The sequence below is a fragment of the Labrus mixtus genome, chromosome 4 (genome assembly GCF_963584025.1).
Source record: "Labrus mixtus chromosome 4, fLabMix1.1, whole genome shotgun sequence".
Taxonomy (NCBI): domain Eukaryota; kingdom Metazoa; phylum Chordata; class Actinopteri; order Labriformes; family Labridae; genus Labrus; species Labrus mixtus.
This window is the reverse complement of record NC_083615.1, coordinates 17,267,539-17,285,862: the sequence shown is the minus strand read 5'-3', so window position 1 is coordinate 17,285,862 and position 18,324 is coordinate 17,267,539. Positions and strand designations below refer to the sequence as shown.

General features: G+C 42.8%; 1 protein-coding gene across 1 annotated transcript in view; it reads right to left on the bottom strand.

Annotated features, from left to right (window-relative positions):
* Window positions 1-18,324, bottom strand: part of LOC132972966 (metabotropic glutamate receptor 8-like) — a 139,491-nt gene that overhangs the window by 37,995 nt on the left and 83,172 nt on the right. The window contains exons 4-6 of the mRNA XM_061036127.1: window positions 16,262-16,397; window positions 13,307-13,461; window positions 13,057-13,194 (exon numbers count right to left, since the gene is read on the bottom strand). Of these exons, the coding sequence (XP_060892110.1) occupies window positions 13,057-13,194; window positions 13,307-13,461; window positions 16,262-16,397 (429 nt within the window). The remainder of the gene's footprint in view (window positions 1-13,056; window positions 13,195-13,306; window positions 13,462-16,261; window positions 16,398-18,324) is intronic.

The following is an 18,324-nucleotide window of genomic DNA, read 5'->3' as shown; positions in this document are numbered from 1 at the left end:
TCTCATTGGAGGGGACCTCTAAGGTAGAGCTCGGATTGTCCAGTGAACGCATCTCTGTTTCTTGGAGAGCGCCAGACTATAACAGATTATCAGAAAGATAACGGTCTTATTCCGTCCTGCAACGAAAGGACATCAACGGACGTCTTCCCACTGAACGGAGAACCAACGAAGCCTCTCTTGCCGTAAGGGACCCTTGCCGCCATCAAACGCTTCTGCACCAGGACAGACAGAAGATCTGTTCCATTGCCGGACCCCCTTTTCCCTTCACCAATCGCGCAAAAGCGATTCACAAGTGAGGCTTAATTAGGTCTGGGCAGAATTAGCTTTAGAGAGTGTTTTTAACAATTGTTTGATTGATGCAGAAACTGTAATTTTTATCTTTGTTGGACCGCCGCGTCCTGAGTTTTACCTGTTTAAAACTCTTGTTGTTCCTGTTTCGGACCGTCGCATCCTATATGTGTTTAGCGTAACAGCGTTATAACCGGGTATTACTCTTCTGATCGGAAAGGCCAGTGCATACCGTCTTAACTTGAATTCGGCCATTGGTTTGTTTCTGTGAATGAAAGGGAATTACTCCGAGTTGTGGCGCGGGATTTGAACTGTGATCCGGCCTCTTCAGGCACGCATTTCTCTCCTTCTTTTCTCCTTTTCTAACTAACACACACAGACACACCCACACACACACACGCCTTCCAGTGTATACGCACATCTGGAGACTAACTCCACCACCGCGCCAGTACACACATAGGCTACACACTCACACACAGAGATCTGTATACTCGCGGCCATTTGAACGCCTCAGAGACACAGATCATGTAGGGCCGAACTCGGTCTCTTTCAGACATTAAGGCCACATTAGGTCTTTGTTAGGTGTGCGCCATCGGAAAGGCGACCACGTGGGACGGAGTAATCTCCCCCCTCTTCCCCTTCTCTATCTCTCTTTCATCCACAGACACACACGCACGCACACACCCAGGTCTTTGTTAGGTGTGTGCCATCGTGAGTGACCACGTGGGTACGAAGCCATCTCCCCCTTTTCTTCTTCACCCCCTCTCTCTCTCTCTCTCTCACACACACACACACACACACACACACACACACACACACACACACACACACACACACACACACACACCCCTTTCACAAGCCTTGCTTGATAATGTTTGTTTGCTTAGATTAGTTTATAATAGTTATTTGTTTGATTAAGTTTTGGATTTGATGTTACTTTGTTTAAATAAATTCTGTTATAATTTAAGAGAGCAGTTGTTTGTGATTACTGGTGTATTTGCATTGTGATATAAGCTGGGTGCGAAGGCTTTGTGTACGGATTTCACGCCTTCAATTTATTAAATATAGTTATTAATTATTAATAATATTAGTAATTAAGTAACTAATTTGAGACTGATTTTAGTGATATTTTGGTTCTATTTCCCTGATTCCAGGGTGGTGCCCCCGGAGTTGATTAAACATAGTTTAATGACATTGTTATTTATATTATTAATAATTAAATATAATTATTAAAGAATATAACCAAAGTTGACTTGATAAAACCCCAACAATTAGCTTCACTGAACAGCATAACCAACACAAATATCTGAACTATCTCCCCCTCTGATTGGAATTAAGGAGGGAAATGGCACTGGGGACAAAAGAGGTCCTGTATCTGTTGGATTTAAGAGAGGGAAATCTGAACCGAGAACCAGGAGGGAGTCACTGAAACTCACAGTGAAGGGGGTGAGCACTGACTGACAGGATGGTTTTAGACTTTAAGGTATCTTTCTGATAGTCAACAGACTTGAAAGGAAATTGATGTATTTAAAAACCGTCCTGTGTCAGGATTGTGTTGGAGATTCAGCTCTGCAGATGATTAGAGAGCGACTCGCTGTCATCAGATGTCAACACGTGATGCAGGAGTTCAGACGACAAAACTTGTCTCTGTTATCCAAACAAGTCTCTCTGTCGGATGCTGCCGCTGGCACACAAACAAACAGGACACTAATTATAGATCACAATCAATGCAAGGCTGACAGAGGATCTGTCGGCTCGAGGCTGCAGAGACTCAGAGCCGGGGAGGTTCTGAACCCGACCTTCAGAGAGGAAGACATGCTCCACTGTGAGTCGGATCTGACACACAGGGTTTTAGTATGATGCAGATCAGTTTGGCTGATTTTGGAAGGGCGTGTCTGTGTTTGATTGACAGCTGCTGCAGCCACAGAGAATGTGAGATTTTTTGGGAGCTTTTGTAGTATATTTATTGATCTCTGCACTTTTTATCTTGTATTTCCTTGATATTGTTATAAAAGCACTTAAATCATTTGACAGCCCTAGTTTATACTCCTCATAAAATTCTCTCAATGCATGCACAAGAAGTGCAGTTATTTATTTGTAACTTTTACCAATGTTCTTTTAATTCAAGGTTTCTATGAGGAATGGCCCCTCCAGAAGGTCTTATTCACAGAAAATATGTACCAAACAACAGAGGCAGATGAAGTGTTTGATGTGCTTTAAGGGGTTATTAAGTCTAAACTGTGAGGAGTGCATTACCAGTTTTACAAGAGAAATGGAAAAAGATTTTCTAAAGTAGTCTCATATGGGCTTTGAAAAGTGGGGGAGGGGCTGGAAGTGGAGGTTGTAATTATGAAGTCTTATAATTACAGTATTAAACTGTATTTTGTGTCTGGCAGAGAATGAGGCGTCCGGAAGTGTCTGCTGCTGTGGACGTGCGGTGGACTGTGGACATAATCCCTTAATGGAAGCTAATGGTATTTCATGCTCAGACCTCAGGCCACCATGGCTCATGGATATTTAATTACACTAACTGATTGCAATTAAGGTGCAGACCTTTCCTAGCGGCCTTTCCAAATGGATCTTTCTGGGCACAATCAGAACCTCTGTTAGCCATTGTCAGCTGAGTTACACTCAGAAATGTATATTTAAGGATGTTGCAGCTCTTGAATATTAACACAATGGTAATTATTTGCAATCAAAGTTGATGGGACCAGAGACAAGAAGAGGGACAACAGTCTTTAGAAGGTTTAGAAGTCTGGGGTTTGTTATTTTGGCCTTTGCGGTTTTGTTTTTAGTAATCCAAAAGTGACCATATTTGGACCAGATGGTGGATATACTTTTCAACATGCCTGTTGATTGATAGAGACCTAAAGCAAACCCTGCTTTACAATCTATTCTATTTTAAATAAGACTGGAGGCACATTGTTTAGACCATAAACTCATCAAATATTTAAATCTACTGATACATAAGAAGTGAGAAGAATGCTTTCTTTATAGACTTAGGCCTCGTGTCCACCTAGTGTTTATACCTGGCAGAAAAGCGCTGGCTGTCGATCGGGATTGTTTGCATGAAGAAAAGCGCTGCACGTCCATCCTGTCTCTATGACAACAGTCTGTTGACAACGGCTGCTGTATGACTGAAATGCTTAATTTCTTTTAACAGCATTTTTTACATTTGAAATAGTTGTTTTACCCGATCAGACACGGAGCAAAGAGGATGTGAGTACAGTACACGATCTGTAGGCGGCAAAATCACGGGGAATATCATACATTTGGAAAAGAGCGCCTGTGACGTCAACAGCGCCTTTCTGAAAAGTTTAAACATTTCCAACTTGAGCACTCGGAGCGGCCGCACAGAAAAGGCAGAAAGACTCTGGGCGCTGCGCTTCTTTCTCCAAGCGGCCCTTTTCTGCTGAGAATGCTCTCTACTCATTGAAAACAATTGAAAAAAGATGCTGGTGCTCAGAAAGAAACGCTAGGTGGACACGAGAGCCTAAAACACAAACAAACTACTTTCTGCAAATAATAGAGTCACCCCCCTGCATTTTGGGAAAATTAAATTATTCCTGTGTCCACAGGACTTTGTATAAGCTGAAGAAGATGGATGGATAATTGTTGATATATTTCATTTTTTTTCCAAATTTGTAGATCGTCTGAAAGACCGCTGACACCGTTACTGGAGCTATGCTGCTAACTTCAAATGTCACACATGCACATACTAAATATGTTTTAAAGGGTCTAAACAACGAGACTCCGCTGTCAGACAACATTAAACCAGAGAATCTGTTCACACTGAAAAGGGTTCCTTTGTTGAACTCTCATGATTGCATCGACTGGGCTGTTGTTTTTTCTCTCCGTCTCTGAAAGTGAATCAATAAAAACAACAGCGGTCATTAGACGCCTAATTTCAGATGATTAAAAAGGCAGCAGGTCAGAGATCCTGCAGGACTTGACTGCACTGAGATGAACACTCACACTAACAACAGGGGATGGAGAAAAAAAAAGAAGGTTTTCCTCAAGGCTCTTATTATAACACACCCGGGGAACGCATGCAATTTGCTGTGATTACAACTGGACCCTCAGAAACCCTGGAGATCCCCACTGAGAATGAACAGGTGGAAAGTCAATTCTGAATCACAGACGTGAGTGACACAGTGTAGTTAGTTTAGTTTCTTCTCTTACTACTCTGTTGTTGAAGTATCTTTAAGAATTGACAAATAACAAACAGATCTGTAATCTTATCTATATGCAGTATATTTGTCATTTAGGCCTCGTGTCCACCTAGCATTTTTCCAGGGCACCAGCGTCTTTTCTCAATTGTTTTCAATGAGGAGAAATGTTCCGCTAACCCACAGCTTAATTTTTGGTCCAAGCTGGTCCAAGCCAAGCCTGAGCCAGCCCTGACTATAAGCTTTATCAAAAGAGAAGGTTTTAAGCCCCCACCTAAAAGTACGGTGGGTGTCTGCCTCCTGGACTGTGACTGATAAAAGGTTCCAAAGGAAGAGGGGCCTGATGACTAAAGGCTCTACCTCCCATACTACATTTAGAGACTGTAGATCGGCAGGTCTGCATTCGGGGTGTGTAATGTTCTACAGAGGTAATACAGCACTATGAGCCTTTTTGAGATAAGATGGTGCCTGACCATTAAGAGCTTTAAATGTGCTCTGGATTTTATAAAGAGCCAGTGCAGACAAGAGCTGTTTTCACACATGAACATTAAAAAGTATAGTCAGGATAGTCTTGATCTATTATTTTACTGAGGTACTTTTTCTTATATGTTCCCATCATATCGTGAACTTTTCCCTGTCAGACTAGAGTAGAGGGAAGTCTCAGGAGAGGCATGACATAAAAAAGATGCTGTGAAATCCCAAGGTAGTGGAGCAAGCAACAGTCTGATGCTAAAAAGACCAAGCTGTATCAATGCTGCATGTAACTGGACATATTCACATAAACACATAATGGTAAGAAGTAAGAGTATAAAGAAGCTTTACCTAAATGTGAAACTAGTCCTTTGGGTGTTTTTCCTGCCACAGGTTTATTTTTGCAGGTTTAACATACTGAGGCATATGCATCTTCATAAGCAGTGCACAACAATGGATTTAAATAAAGGCATGTCGATTACAGGTGCACAGTGTGATAAGAACACACACCTATTTATACAAACATACACACACCTGTAGCACGCTGAGCTTACATCGCTCTAGCTCTTAACAAGATGCAAACATCTGTGTCTGCACCCACACGCACACACACCTGCAGATGCTGACCTGCTGGCTCAGCTACTCGCCTATCAGTGTGTGTATGTGTGTGTGTGTGTGTGTGATGACTCTGCTGTAGCTCCAAAACTCAATCTGGAGCTGCGGACACACTCAGAGAGGAGCAGCGTCCTGACAGCAGCAGCCTGATCAAAGCCGTCCACTGCGCTCAGGTGAAGACTCGCTGTGATCAGCAGTATTTATACTCAGTGCTGACGCTGTCCTTCTGTTGTTTCACTCCTGTCTGCTGCACGCTCGCCCCTGTTTACCCAACACCTTTTTCTCAAATCCTGTTACTCTGTGTCGGACATGTTGGTAAAAGATTTGGCCCTGTTCTACAGTAATAGTCCTCCTGAATCTGGAAGGATTACAACGTGCTGCAGGGTCTCTGCAGTCAGCACAGAGAGACTCAGCAGGGGAGAGCTGGACGTGATGGGAGAGGAGAAGAAGAATTAATTTGAGCTTAGAGAGACGCAGATTCAACAGCATCTAATTTACATCGGCCCACATGCTTAAGTTTAGCCCACTGTGGTTTTAAACTAGGCGTTAACCTCACATGTATACCCATGTATTTCTATTTTCATCCAGTTTCTCTCTCTGTCTCTATCTTTTCCACTTGTATTTCTGCCTTTATGAAGTTCCATCCATCCGTCCATTATCTGTATTGCTTTTCCCGTCAGGGGTCACGGCGGGGCTGGATCCGAGCTGTCATTGGGTGAGAGGCGGGGTTACACCCTGGACTGTTCACCTGTCAATCACAGAGGAGCTGACATATAGAGACAGACAACCAGCCACACTCACATTCACACCTACGGACAATTTAGAGTCACCAGTTAACCTAACGAGCATGTCTTTGGACTGTGGGAGGAAGCTGGAGTACCCGGAGAGAACCCACGCATGCACAGGGAGAACATGCAAACTCCACACAGAGAGGCTCCTGTCAGACTGGGTTTCAAACCAGGAACCTCCTCGCTGTGAGGAAACGGCACTCCTTTAAGAAGTTGGTTCATAAAAAGAAAAACAGGAAAGTTACAAGCTGAAGTTTTTGAAACATTTTGAGCCTACACCTTTGGATTGTCCTTTTTGATTCCTGTTCTCGACCACGTTGTAAACCCAAATTATCATACTGTACTTTTAGGCTTCCTTTAAAGCTGCACAATCTTAAACCCTGATCTCTGAGGCAGACGATTAAAGAAACCACCGCCTTATTCTCCGTCCTCTACACAGAGTATTCATCAGATGAGAGCTGTGAGTTCAGAAACAAACACTCTTTCATCTTCATGTTACACTCGGTGTGAATGGCTGTGTGCTGGATTAATAACCAGAGGGTGTCAGAGACGCTTCATGTCGCTGGGCCGAGAGCTCCGGCCTCTCAATCATTATCCCGAGTGTTAACTGTCTGCCAATGCTGCCCAGCTCATGAATATAAATGGAGGAGAGGTCGAGTGTGAGAGCCGCCAAAAGAGACCAGAGACCTTATTTAACCTGCAACATGGAGGAGGAGCTCCTGGACAGCTCGCATATGTCAGGTTCATGTTCACCTGAAGCTGCTGAAAAAATCAATCCCTCCACCAAGTTTTAACTGCCATTCAGCAAATTCATGCCGATTGACGAATCAACACACTTTTCTGTGACTTTTCACATTCGCCCAATCACCACAATTTCACCTCCTTGTTTTCCCACACCCGTGACATTCAACCCGCTAAACGCAACAGCTTCCGATGACGCAAAATTTAAATTTTTGCGTCATCGAAAGCTCCTTTTCAGACTTAAAAATACAAAGATTTCCCATCTGAGGGGAAAATGAGGGCGGGATGCACGACCATTCAAAAATAATACCAGGTTTCTAATGATACAAAGCTTAAAGCAAATGGGTGAAGTAGCCCTTTAAAAGTCGCCGTTATCAAACAAAACCATCGTCATTACCACCATCATCATCATCATCATCATCATCATCATCATCAATAATATGTGACGCGTTCCATCAAAATGAGTCGGATGTCGCAGCGGCCCATTTGTGTAAAAACACGTTTTTACAAGAAAATACGATTTTGGGCTGTTTTCAGTTTTTATATGTTTCTAATTAATATATTAGAAATATATTAGAGACTTATATATAAAATAAGTCTCAGCTTTAATACAATGTCAAAATTAATGTAAAATTCAAACGATAAATATCGCTAGCATTAATAAAACGAAACAGGTGTCAGATTTCAAAACGCCGGCTAGCGTCTTTGTGTGTCATCTGTCAGAGCGTCATCTGTTTAGACGGACACGGAGACAGATTGACAGCCTAGACAAAATGAATTCGCGCGAAGACGACATTGCTCGACTTTTAAATTCAATTCCTGTAAGAAATGCCACATCAGACGACGACTGGACCGACGCGTTATGTGTGTGTGTGTGTGTGTGTGTGTGTGTGTGTGTGTGTGTGTGTGTGTCTGTGTGTGTGTGTGTGTGTGTGTGTGTGTGTGTGTGTGTGTGTGTGTGTGTCTGTCTGTGTCTGTGTGTGTGTGTCTGTGTGTGTCTCTGTGTGTGAGTGAGTGAGTGTGTGTGTGTGTGTGTGTGTGTGTGTCTGTCTGTGTCTGTGTGTGTGTGTGTGTGTGTCTGTGTGTGTCTCTGTGTGTGAGTGAGTGAGTGTGTGTGTGTGTGTGTGTGTGTGTGTGTCTCTGTGTGTGTGAGTGAGTGAGTGAGTGTGTGTGTGTGTGTGTGTGTGTGTGTGTGTGTGCGCGCGTGTGTGTGTCTGTGTGTGTGTGTGTGTGTCTGTGTGTGTCTCTGTGTGTGAGTGAGTGAGTGAGTGTGTGTGTGTGTGTGTGTGTGTGTGTCTCTGTGTGTGAGTGAGTGAGTGAGTGTGTGTGTGTGTGTGTGTGTGTGTGTGTGTGTGTGTAGGGTAGCAAACGTTGCTTTGAGTGTATGTGAGAGATGAAAATGTGAGGAAATTATTTTAAATAAAGCAACAAATAGCCTATAATAAAGTATGGGTTGTAAAACCATCTGAAATCACATTGTGAATGTTATGTTCTGAACATGGGGCATATCATAATGCTATGTCCTCTTGTAGATGAAAAACATCTGGTTCTCCTTGGAAAGATAAGCTCCCATATGACCCTGTCCAAGGAAACGGTGCACTCCAAGAGAAGCCAGCAGAAGGAGCGTAGGCATCAGAGGACTGCCTATGGACAGAAAATATGCCGGGAGACCTTCTTTCTGCATGCGTGAGTTAACATTTAAAAATAAACCCTACATTAAGCTCTTTTAAAAACTATAATGATAAGCATATGACATACTTCATCTAATTTGCATAATGGTTATTTTTTCCAGAATATCTCAAAACAAGCTCACCAACCTTATCAAATTTTATAAACAATATGGATTGGCACCAAGGATGAAAAGGTCTGGTGGGCGTGTTTTGAACAGGAGGCTGCTGACTGTTCAGGACATCCAAAGACTGAAGCAGTTCATGGTAAATTTTGCTGACGTCCACGCCATGCCACTCCCTGGGCGCATCCCCGGTTTCAAAAGGTCTGACATCCAGGTGCTTCCCACAGCAGAGACCATGACATCAGTGTGGCGGAAATACAAGGCTCAGATGTGCTAATTAAATAACACTAGATTGATTACATTGTACATAATTGTTTAAAATAGTCATATTAAATACTCTTCTATGTTATTATTCCCACTCCTTATAAATCATCAAATTCAAGGACTTTCCAGGCCCAATTTCCTCTAATTCAAGGACCCAACAAGGCATAGTTTGAGACACGGATCAAGGTTAATTACTATTACAACACTGAGAATTTTTACAATGAGAACTAGCAGGCTTTATAGAACAACTATTAAAAAGAGAGAGAGGCTTGAATGTGTGAACACTTTTCAATTGTGCTGTGTTACTGTGATTGCAGGCTATGTGGCTTATTGACGAACGTTAAGTAACAAAAATTATCAAAAAAACTGAAATTTCTATTCTTGCACAAAATATATAAATTCAAGCACTTTCAATGACCCATGTCTATTTTCAAAAACTTTCAAGGCCTTGATTATTATTTTTGCAAGGATTTCAAGGACCTGTGGGAACCCTGTATTATAGTAAATAACAATATATCAGATTATATTGTACATAATTGTTTTCAATGATTGGACGTGTTATCAAATGATTTATTCATTTCTTGCACTGTAACTTTTATTACCTGTCTTATTCTAGTTTAGCTTGTTTTTATTTTCTATAATCTGGGCTCTTTAATGATAATTTTTTCTAATTGTATTTAAGTCCTTTTATGTGTTTCTGTGCACTTCTGTAAAGCACTTTGAATTGAATTGATTGTTTATAAATGTATTTCAATTCATTTGGAAAATGGCGGAATTTTGATTGCTGTCTTTAGTGAACCTTTTTTAAAAAAAAACAAGGTTTGGTGACAGTCGACATTTGGAAGACTGTATCTCGTAGAATATCTGGAGTAGAAAAATAATTTTGGTATTGCCATAAAGCTGAGACTTTCCTCTTTACAGCCATGCAGAAAACTCAAAATATGTTTCTGGGTTAAAGTGACTCAAAATGATGGAGCAGGTCACATATCGAGACCATCGTCATCATCATCATTAAGGTCGTAGGTGTCCATAAAGAGCTGGGTCTTTAGCTATTTCTTAAAGGTGCAAAGGGACTCTGCAGATCAAATGGAGTTTGGTAGTTCGTTCCACCACCGGGGGGGGGCGACAGAGGAGAAGAGTCTAGTTAGAGTCTTAGGACTTGTAGTATGAAGATCAACTTTATTAACAAATTAGACCGACGCCTTTCGGCTTGTGGCCTTCATCAGGGTCATCCAAAATGTCAGGAGACAAACATCGCTCCCAGCTGATAGAACGCTTTAATTGGAGTTTGTCCCAGACGCTCGCAGTTGAAATGTTACACAGGGGAAAAAAGCATTAAAATGCTGCAACTTGCAACAAAAACGCTGCTTCAGAAGCAATCATTTCAGGCTTAAAGAATCAAAGAAAAAGCCGACGAGGGACTCCTCACCCAAATATGTATCTAAGCCCAAGCACTGTAATTAAATACATGTTTGCTATTTTACTCCACATACTGTACCTCTTCCATCAACTACTCCTCTTAATCTCAAAGGGACTTCTGTGTTGTTGTTTATTATTTCACTACATTTGTTAGACTTGAGGAGGTTCTGCTTGGGGATTTCAACGCCCACATGGGCAACGATGGAGACACCTGGAGGAGGGTGATTGGGAGGAACGGCCTGTCCGATCTGAGCCCGAGAGGTGTTTTATTATTGGACGTCTGTGCTAGTCATGGATTGGACATAACAAACACCATGTACGTGGGATGTTCATTGAGCGATTCTCTGAGGTTTCTTTTACAAACAAAGGCATGAGAAAAAGTTCAAGTTCGACAGAAACATTTAGAGAAATCTCGAGAGAAATCATTTTTGGAAACTATTGAGGATGTTATCAAGTACATTTTTAATGCAAATCCTTCAGGCTTCCAGTTTAACTTGTGAGTTTTAATCCTTTCATAATTTGGGGCGTGCAGGCAGACGTCTGGGCAGACATCAAACATCAAACAAAGAAAAGCTGATTAAAAGCTGATTCAGCAGGTTTGGTTTGTTTGCTCCTCTGTCAGTGATAATTTTCCAAGAACAGCTGACTGTGCTACTTTACAGATTTATTTCCAACCGTTTTTCTTTTCCTTATTTTTGTTGTAAAGGAGAATGAAAACGAGACTGTCCTGAGCAGAGAAATCCTCCAGAGCTCCCACAATCTATCACACAGCTTCAATCTATATTAAGACCTGTGTGCAGGTGTGCTTAAGGTGCTGTCACAGTGTGACGCTTTCTTTCTTACTTCTGGAATAAAAAGACAGACACAGATCTGATCCGACTGTGTGTCTGAATGACGAACCAATCAGCTGCTCCTGTTCATCTTTGTCACACAGAGACAACAAAGACGATGGAGCGGAAAGATTGAAGGAAGAAAGGAGAAATAGGTACACGAGCTGCAAAGACGACAAGGTATTTGGTTGTTATTCTTCTGGATGTGGACAAACATACATGAGCAGCATTCATCAACACATACAACAAACACACTTTCAAACACAATGATTTTGTAAAAGAATAGACCAGAGGTTGCAGAACTTTTGGCTTATGAACTCATTTATCAGTCACGGCACCCAGTTCAGACCCCTTGGCACATTTCAGACAGGCCCAGCAAAAGGATGCATTATACCCTCATTTCAAATTTCTGCACCCTCAGTTGAATTGAGGGGTTACAAACAAGCGGCAACCTCCGGTCTTGAAAAATGAAGCCAGTGTGGAAGTGCAGAATCCTGCAGTTCATCGAGTGTCTACTTGGCCACACTCTGTACAGGGGGTGAATTTTTTTTTTTAAATCGGATTGACAGGTGGGCATGATGTAGCTGTGTGTAAAGAGGCTTTAAACTCGCCTCAGCTCCAGCTCTCAGCCTGTCGTTAGGTTGACTGAAAGTTAGACTGAGACAGCATTTCCAACATGGAGGCTGCTGCCGATGAGCCTCCGGAGCCCCCTGCAGGAACAGATGGCTGACATCAGACTTTGTCATTTAATATCTACAGTCTATGGTTACAAATGACAACAGTGAGTCGGCTCCCATTTAATTCACCCATGGTTTGATGGTCATGACCGGTGCCGGGACCCACCAGGATCATTTGCAACATGCATGCAGCAGCATGGTTAACGTCAGTGAATCCCTGAAGGCTGCATTAGCATATAGCCTCCTCCTGCTGCTGACACTCCAGCAGATCATGGAGAGATAAGTATCAATACGAGCAGCAATAAGACTACAGCCAAAGTTAGCCGCCTAGTTATTTTGAATCAATCAAACATGAAAGTCATGGGTAAATCCGTTCACCGGGGAACACATGCAGGAACTGTAACACCTAGGTTGTTTTTCATTGCAGTTGCCAATCACTGAAGCAGCACCCCTTTTCATCTCAGATGCACCCTTAGTCTTTTTGTTCTTAAACCGGGCCTGATTTCAGATGACAATGATTACCTGTGGAAGACCCCAAACTCCTACATTTATGCTCTATTTATGAGTGACCGAATTAAAGAAACATGACACAGATCAGGGCATCACACTCATCTCACAACTCCTCAGATTTATCTTGTGACCCTTTAGAGGGGCCTGACCCCCGCAGATTGTGAACCATTTGAATAACTGGCTCCACCTTAGGACAGTAGGTGGCTGCTAATCTAAAAGGGAGGAGTGGGTCATGAAGGTAAAGAGAAGATAGAGAAATACAAGAGGAGATATGAAGGGAAGAAGGAGGTAGAGAAGGTCAGAAGGATGCATAAAAAAAGGGTGGGAGGAAGGAGAAAGGGAAGGGGAGGAGGAGGATGAGAAGTAAAGAGGGTAAATTAAAGGAGCATGTAGAGAAGAAAATAATGAAAATTTGGGTTTTCACATAAGAAACTGCTTTGATCCTTCAGGAAACAAAGGTCCATGTTGACATTTGACTTCTGTGTTTCCTACCTGTACATTTCTTGGGGCTGCCGGGTCTCTTGCCGTGCATCCCCAGCTTGCAGCTGAAGTTCTCCTCCCAGAACTCGGCGAACCAGACGTTCCTTCTGTTGTTGGACAGGGAGCGACTTTTGAAGTAACGGTCAAACGCTGCAGAGAGAAGAAGAATATTCAAACCATGAACAAAACCCACGACAAACACAATGCGGTCAGGTTTGAGACACTTTGTACTGTTTTTTTGTGCTGTGATTTAAAAACTCACCGTCCACTGAAGTCCTCTTGGGGAGGATGGTGATGGCGCCCTCGGCCACTCGCTCCTGCTGGACCACCGGAGAGATCTTGGAGCCCCAGCTGTCGGAGCCCACCCACAGGAAGTGACCTGTCAGGTTGTTACGCTTGGCAGCATCCAGGATTCTCCTGGAAGAGTCAAAATGAGAGAGTGGAGATAGTCAATGAGAGCCGACAGAGAATCAGGTCCCTTTAGATTTCATCGACATGGAACATTTTCTGTTGGCTTTGTTTGAGCTTAACGGCAATGATGGGTACATGCTCATAACATCAATGCAACAAGACACTTTTTAGCACATAGAAAATGTTCTATTTTCTCTATCTTATGCCAGCCTTACATCAAACTTCCCATATGTCTCTACTTACACAGACAATCTTCAAAGCCAGAATAAAATAATGAAAGTTTTGCCAAATAATAGCACTCTTGTCACTTCGATCTGTTGGTGTGAAGTGGTCAGAAAACTCAATCTAAGGCTGAGAGGGGATTGGCAACCTCTGGTGTTAAAAAAATAAACCCAATGTGGAAGTGATAACACCAGAGCCCCAAATCAATTTTTAATTTTTGATAACTCATTTGTTTAGATTTTATGAAGGAGAAGAGTTGTTCTCAATAAGGCACGTAGCTAACATGATCGACAGGTAGGCAAGATTTAACGGTTTGTCAGGAGGCTTAAAACCCGCCTCAGCTCCAGCTCTCAGTCTGTCGTTAGGTTGACTGAAAGTTAGGCTGAGACAGCATTTCCAGCATGGAGACCGCCATCGATGGGACTCCAAAGACCCCTGCAGGAACAGATGGGGGACATCACTCAGGCATCGTCCATTAATATTTACAGTAAGAAATGCTGGGACATGAGTGAGAATGCGCCTCCATTCATTGTTTATTGTAAGCAGTCACTTTGCTTTAGCGACGCAGACCAGGCTGGCTGTGCCACTTTTTAACCGCTTTCCTCCTTCAATAGGTCATAATCCTGCATTTAAAGACAACAGCTGTATACTGAGAAGTAGATAAACCTTGTGAAGTGCTGGTTTAATCGAAAAGACTCCTTAAGACAACAAGTGTCCAGAGAAGGAGGGCAGTGCGACTCACAGGCTGTGGGTCCGTACTTCACAGATATCATCACAGGCCAAGAGCTCAACTACCGCTCTGAAGCAAGCAGGACTGCAAACTGCACATGGTGAAAACTGATGCTGATAAAAGAGCGACACAGCTGCACAGAAACTGCACGCTGTCCACTTTGTTGAACAGGATGGAATTTGTCACACAGGCAGACAGTTTGAACCTTTATTTATGTTTGAGAGACCCTCAAAATCAGACTGCGTCTTAAATAATGACGTGACTTATATTTTGGATTTTTACGGAAACTAAGGGCGCGCTCACACAAGGAATAGTTGTCCGGCACCGTGCTTAACCACGATTGCCCCCCCTCCCCATTCCACCTCAGGCTGGCCTGCACTCACACTGCTCCAGGACTAACCGGACTCAAGCACGGTTACCTATTACGTCGTAAGACAACATATGCATGGCTTCACGGGATCATGAAGCGTGCTCACTTCAGAAGACAGGTGGACTCAAACAACACAGAGAACATGACTCAGCTACTTGACTGACTTTGTGTCTTATTTTGAGTCATTTTAGTCAGATACAGCCAGTAAACTCCGGGATTTAGATAATGGAGGCTGTCCACGTTGTGTACCTGTGCTTGTGCTTGTGCATGAGCTGTACACCTCTTCTAAGTGTGCCAGGGTCAAGGAAGTGTACCGTGCTTGAACACGGATCGGAGCACTCAAAGTGGTCAAACGAACTGGACTTTAGGGGTGAAGCGTGCTTAGGGACTGTCCGGATTGCCTAGTGTGAGTACGCTCTAAATTGAAGCCAAAGGTTGATGGGCTGATGCAATTTATTTTGCAGGTATTTGGTCATAAACTAAAGTAGTAGAGATGAACAGAAGTCATGAAATGTGGACCTGCTAGTAGGGCTGGATGTGAAATCAGAACGATGACATTTCGTCCCGGCAGACGTGAATGTGTGCATCACAAAGATCGCAGTCCAGTCTCTTTGTGGATGATGTGTGAAGAGCGGGGCAGAGGGAGGGATTACTGTCCCGATAGCGAAGGATTCCTGTTACACGTGTTCATTCATTAATTTAAATCGAATGTGCTTAAACATGAGACATGAGCAGTCTGCTCCTTTACATTCCCCTCCTCCGTCTGCTCTTGTTCTTCATCTAGCAGGTCTCAGGATGAGTGATTCCACTGTGTGTGTGTGTGTGTGTGTGTGTGTGTGTGTGTGTGTGTGTGTGTGTGTGTGTGTGTGTGTGTGTGTGTGATTCAGAGCTGCAGATTAACATCAGCTGTTACGCTGATAACCAGTGTGTGTGTGTGTGTGTGTGTGTGTGTGTGTGTGTGTGTGACACTCTCATTTCACTCCGATAATTGGAAGCTTGTTATCTTAATCTGCACTCAGCTGGAAGATGAACTGTTTAAATACATTGAGAGCTTACAGAAACAGAATGTATGTGTGTTTATACTGAAGTCCTGATGTGTGTGTAAGTGTGAGCGTATGGACTAATGGGATTAATTTGGGTTTTTCATCTAGGATTCATTTGTTGTTAATTTTCTAAGCAAGTGATAAAAAATCATGCTACCAACTCGTACGTCTGTCCAAAGAGTTGTGCATGATTGTAATGTTTATGTGAGCAGCACAATGAGACAGACTGCTCTCAGATGGGGCCCTCTTGGGGAGGTTTCCTACTGTCATTGCAAAAATTGCGCACTCGGGGAACTGCAGGATTTTGCACTTCTGCATTGTTTTTATGTTTCAACACCGGAGGTAGCCGCTTGGTCATTAAACTGCTGATGCTGCATTAATTCACCTGTTGGTCTCTTGTCAATAAACTTGAATGAATCCAACGAGTGTGCTTGCTTGTACCTGATATCGTCCTCGTTAGCGAACATGATGACAGCGCGGGCGTTGGGCGTCTCCATCAGACGCAGGACGATCTTGTCGAACTCGCCGGGTCTCGGCTCCCGAAGAACCTTCAGGGACTGAGCAATACAAACCCCACCTGAGAGTGAGAGTGAGAGAGAAGGAAAAAGAGGGGGAAGAGCGACTCTGAGTTTTAAAAATATCAAGATATAAACCAGGAGGAGATCAGAGGACATCCTGAGTTTGAAGTCTGAGTTTAAGTACAGATTGACAGAAAACTTGACACTTCCTGATATTACTCGCTGCGACTTGCTGCCGATGCGACTCTGAGAATATCTTTCCCATGATCCCTCTCCAACACTTGAAGTTGAGTTGAAAAGTTGAATATGTTTGAACTTTTATTGGCGGCCAAAAACCGCTAGAAAAACGCGAGAGAGTAGTGCCCGACAAGCGAGCCAAACCAGAGGAAAACAATGGTTTTGGTCGTGATGCTACTGCTCTGTGTGCCTTTAAATTGCCCAACTGGGACAGATAAAGTTTTTGAAATTGAATTGAACATGTTTCTATGTGCCGATCCCAACTTAAAAGCACAATATGTCAGCGCCTTTTTTTGTGGGGGCGGGTTGTTTTGGCTCCACTTTTGTACGGTGGTAGGAGGTGGAGTTGCAACATCAACCTTTACATACAGTCACTCAGTGGTTAATGACGACTCTTCAGCTCCTCTGCTGTCTCTCTGTTAACTGTGCGGTTATTTTCTCTGTCTGCCTCATTATAGAAAAATGTGTTTTCATTAACTTCCTCGTCTTCACTCTGCTGATGTGATGTGATGTGTCGCCACAGGGATCATTAAACTTTCAGCTGCACTCTCTGAAACAAAGGTTAGGCGATTTATAAATGCTGCAAGACACTAAACACTGTCAAATTACCTCTAATGATAGTGTACGAGGAGGACGGCTTCACGCTCCACTTAGAGAACAAAATGTTCACTTTAGCAGACTGATTAATCAAACGCTGAGTGTGAAATCAAATTATTATCCCCCCCCAAAAAAAGGATAAAGAACTTTCCAATGATGTTTCATTTAATTTGCTTCAGGCTGTCTTGTCCGGCTTAAAAGCATTTGAAGAGGAAGATGAGAAAGAAGAAGGAGGATAAGCAACAAGTGGATGAGCGGACATGTAGAGAAATAAAAGAGGAGGACATCAGGAGAGTAGCAGGAGGACAAGAAGAGGGGACAAGTGGAAAACAACAAGCACAAGACATGAAGATCCAGCAGAACATCTCTGCACAAACCAGCCAGCTCATCTTCTTTTATTTATAACTTAAGGACAGGAATGCCTCGTTCTCTCCAGTCTAAATCAATACTATAAACACTGCATTTCCCATAATGCAACAGGACACCTTCATCAAACTTTCCCTCGCTGAAAAACATCTTTCAAACCGTCCACCTCCGGTTTGCTTTACATTAAAACTTAAAGTTCAAGCTTGAGAAAACCTGATGACATCAGCATGACATCATTAGGGCCCTTTTTCCTCCCACTTATTTGTTTATTTGACATGGACATACAGTAACATTCATACTGTAACCTTTAACCATGCACAAGTCCCAGAAGCCCTGCTCTTAGCATTTATAGTAAAATGCACAATCCACAAAGCAAATGTTCCTGACAGGACCTTTAAAACAGCAGCCTGCTCTCACTGATCAAAAACAACCCTTCAGTTGGCTGGTAGAGGAGTTTGGTGCAGCTGAACTGAAAAAGAAGTAATGTATAGAAGAGTTTGTGGTTGCACTTTAATTCAGAGGCGAGTACAGTCGTATTATGAGGACAGATAATGCACTGTATGAAGACTGAGCATTGAGAGAAAAAGGTTTGAAAGCAGGTTTTTGAATTTCCAGCTCCAGAGAACGTTGAAAAAAAAGAGGAAATAGATTTTCATACACTGACAACAATATCGTTTCCTCTGATGGCGTTCTGTTTTATTGCATTTTTATTCATTTCCTCCTAATGTTATGACTTTTTGTTCTGCTTCTGTTTCTGTGCTGCTGCAATCAGCTGGTTTCCCTTCA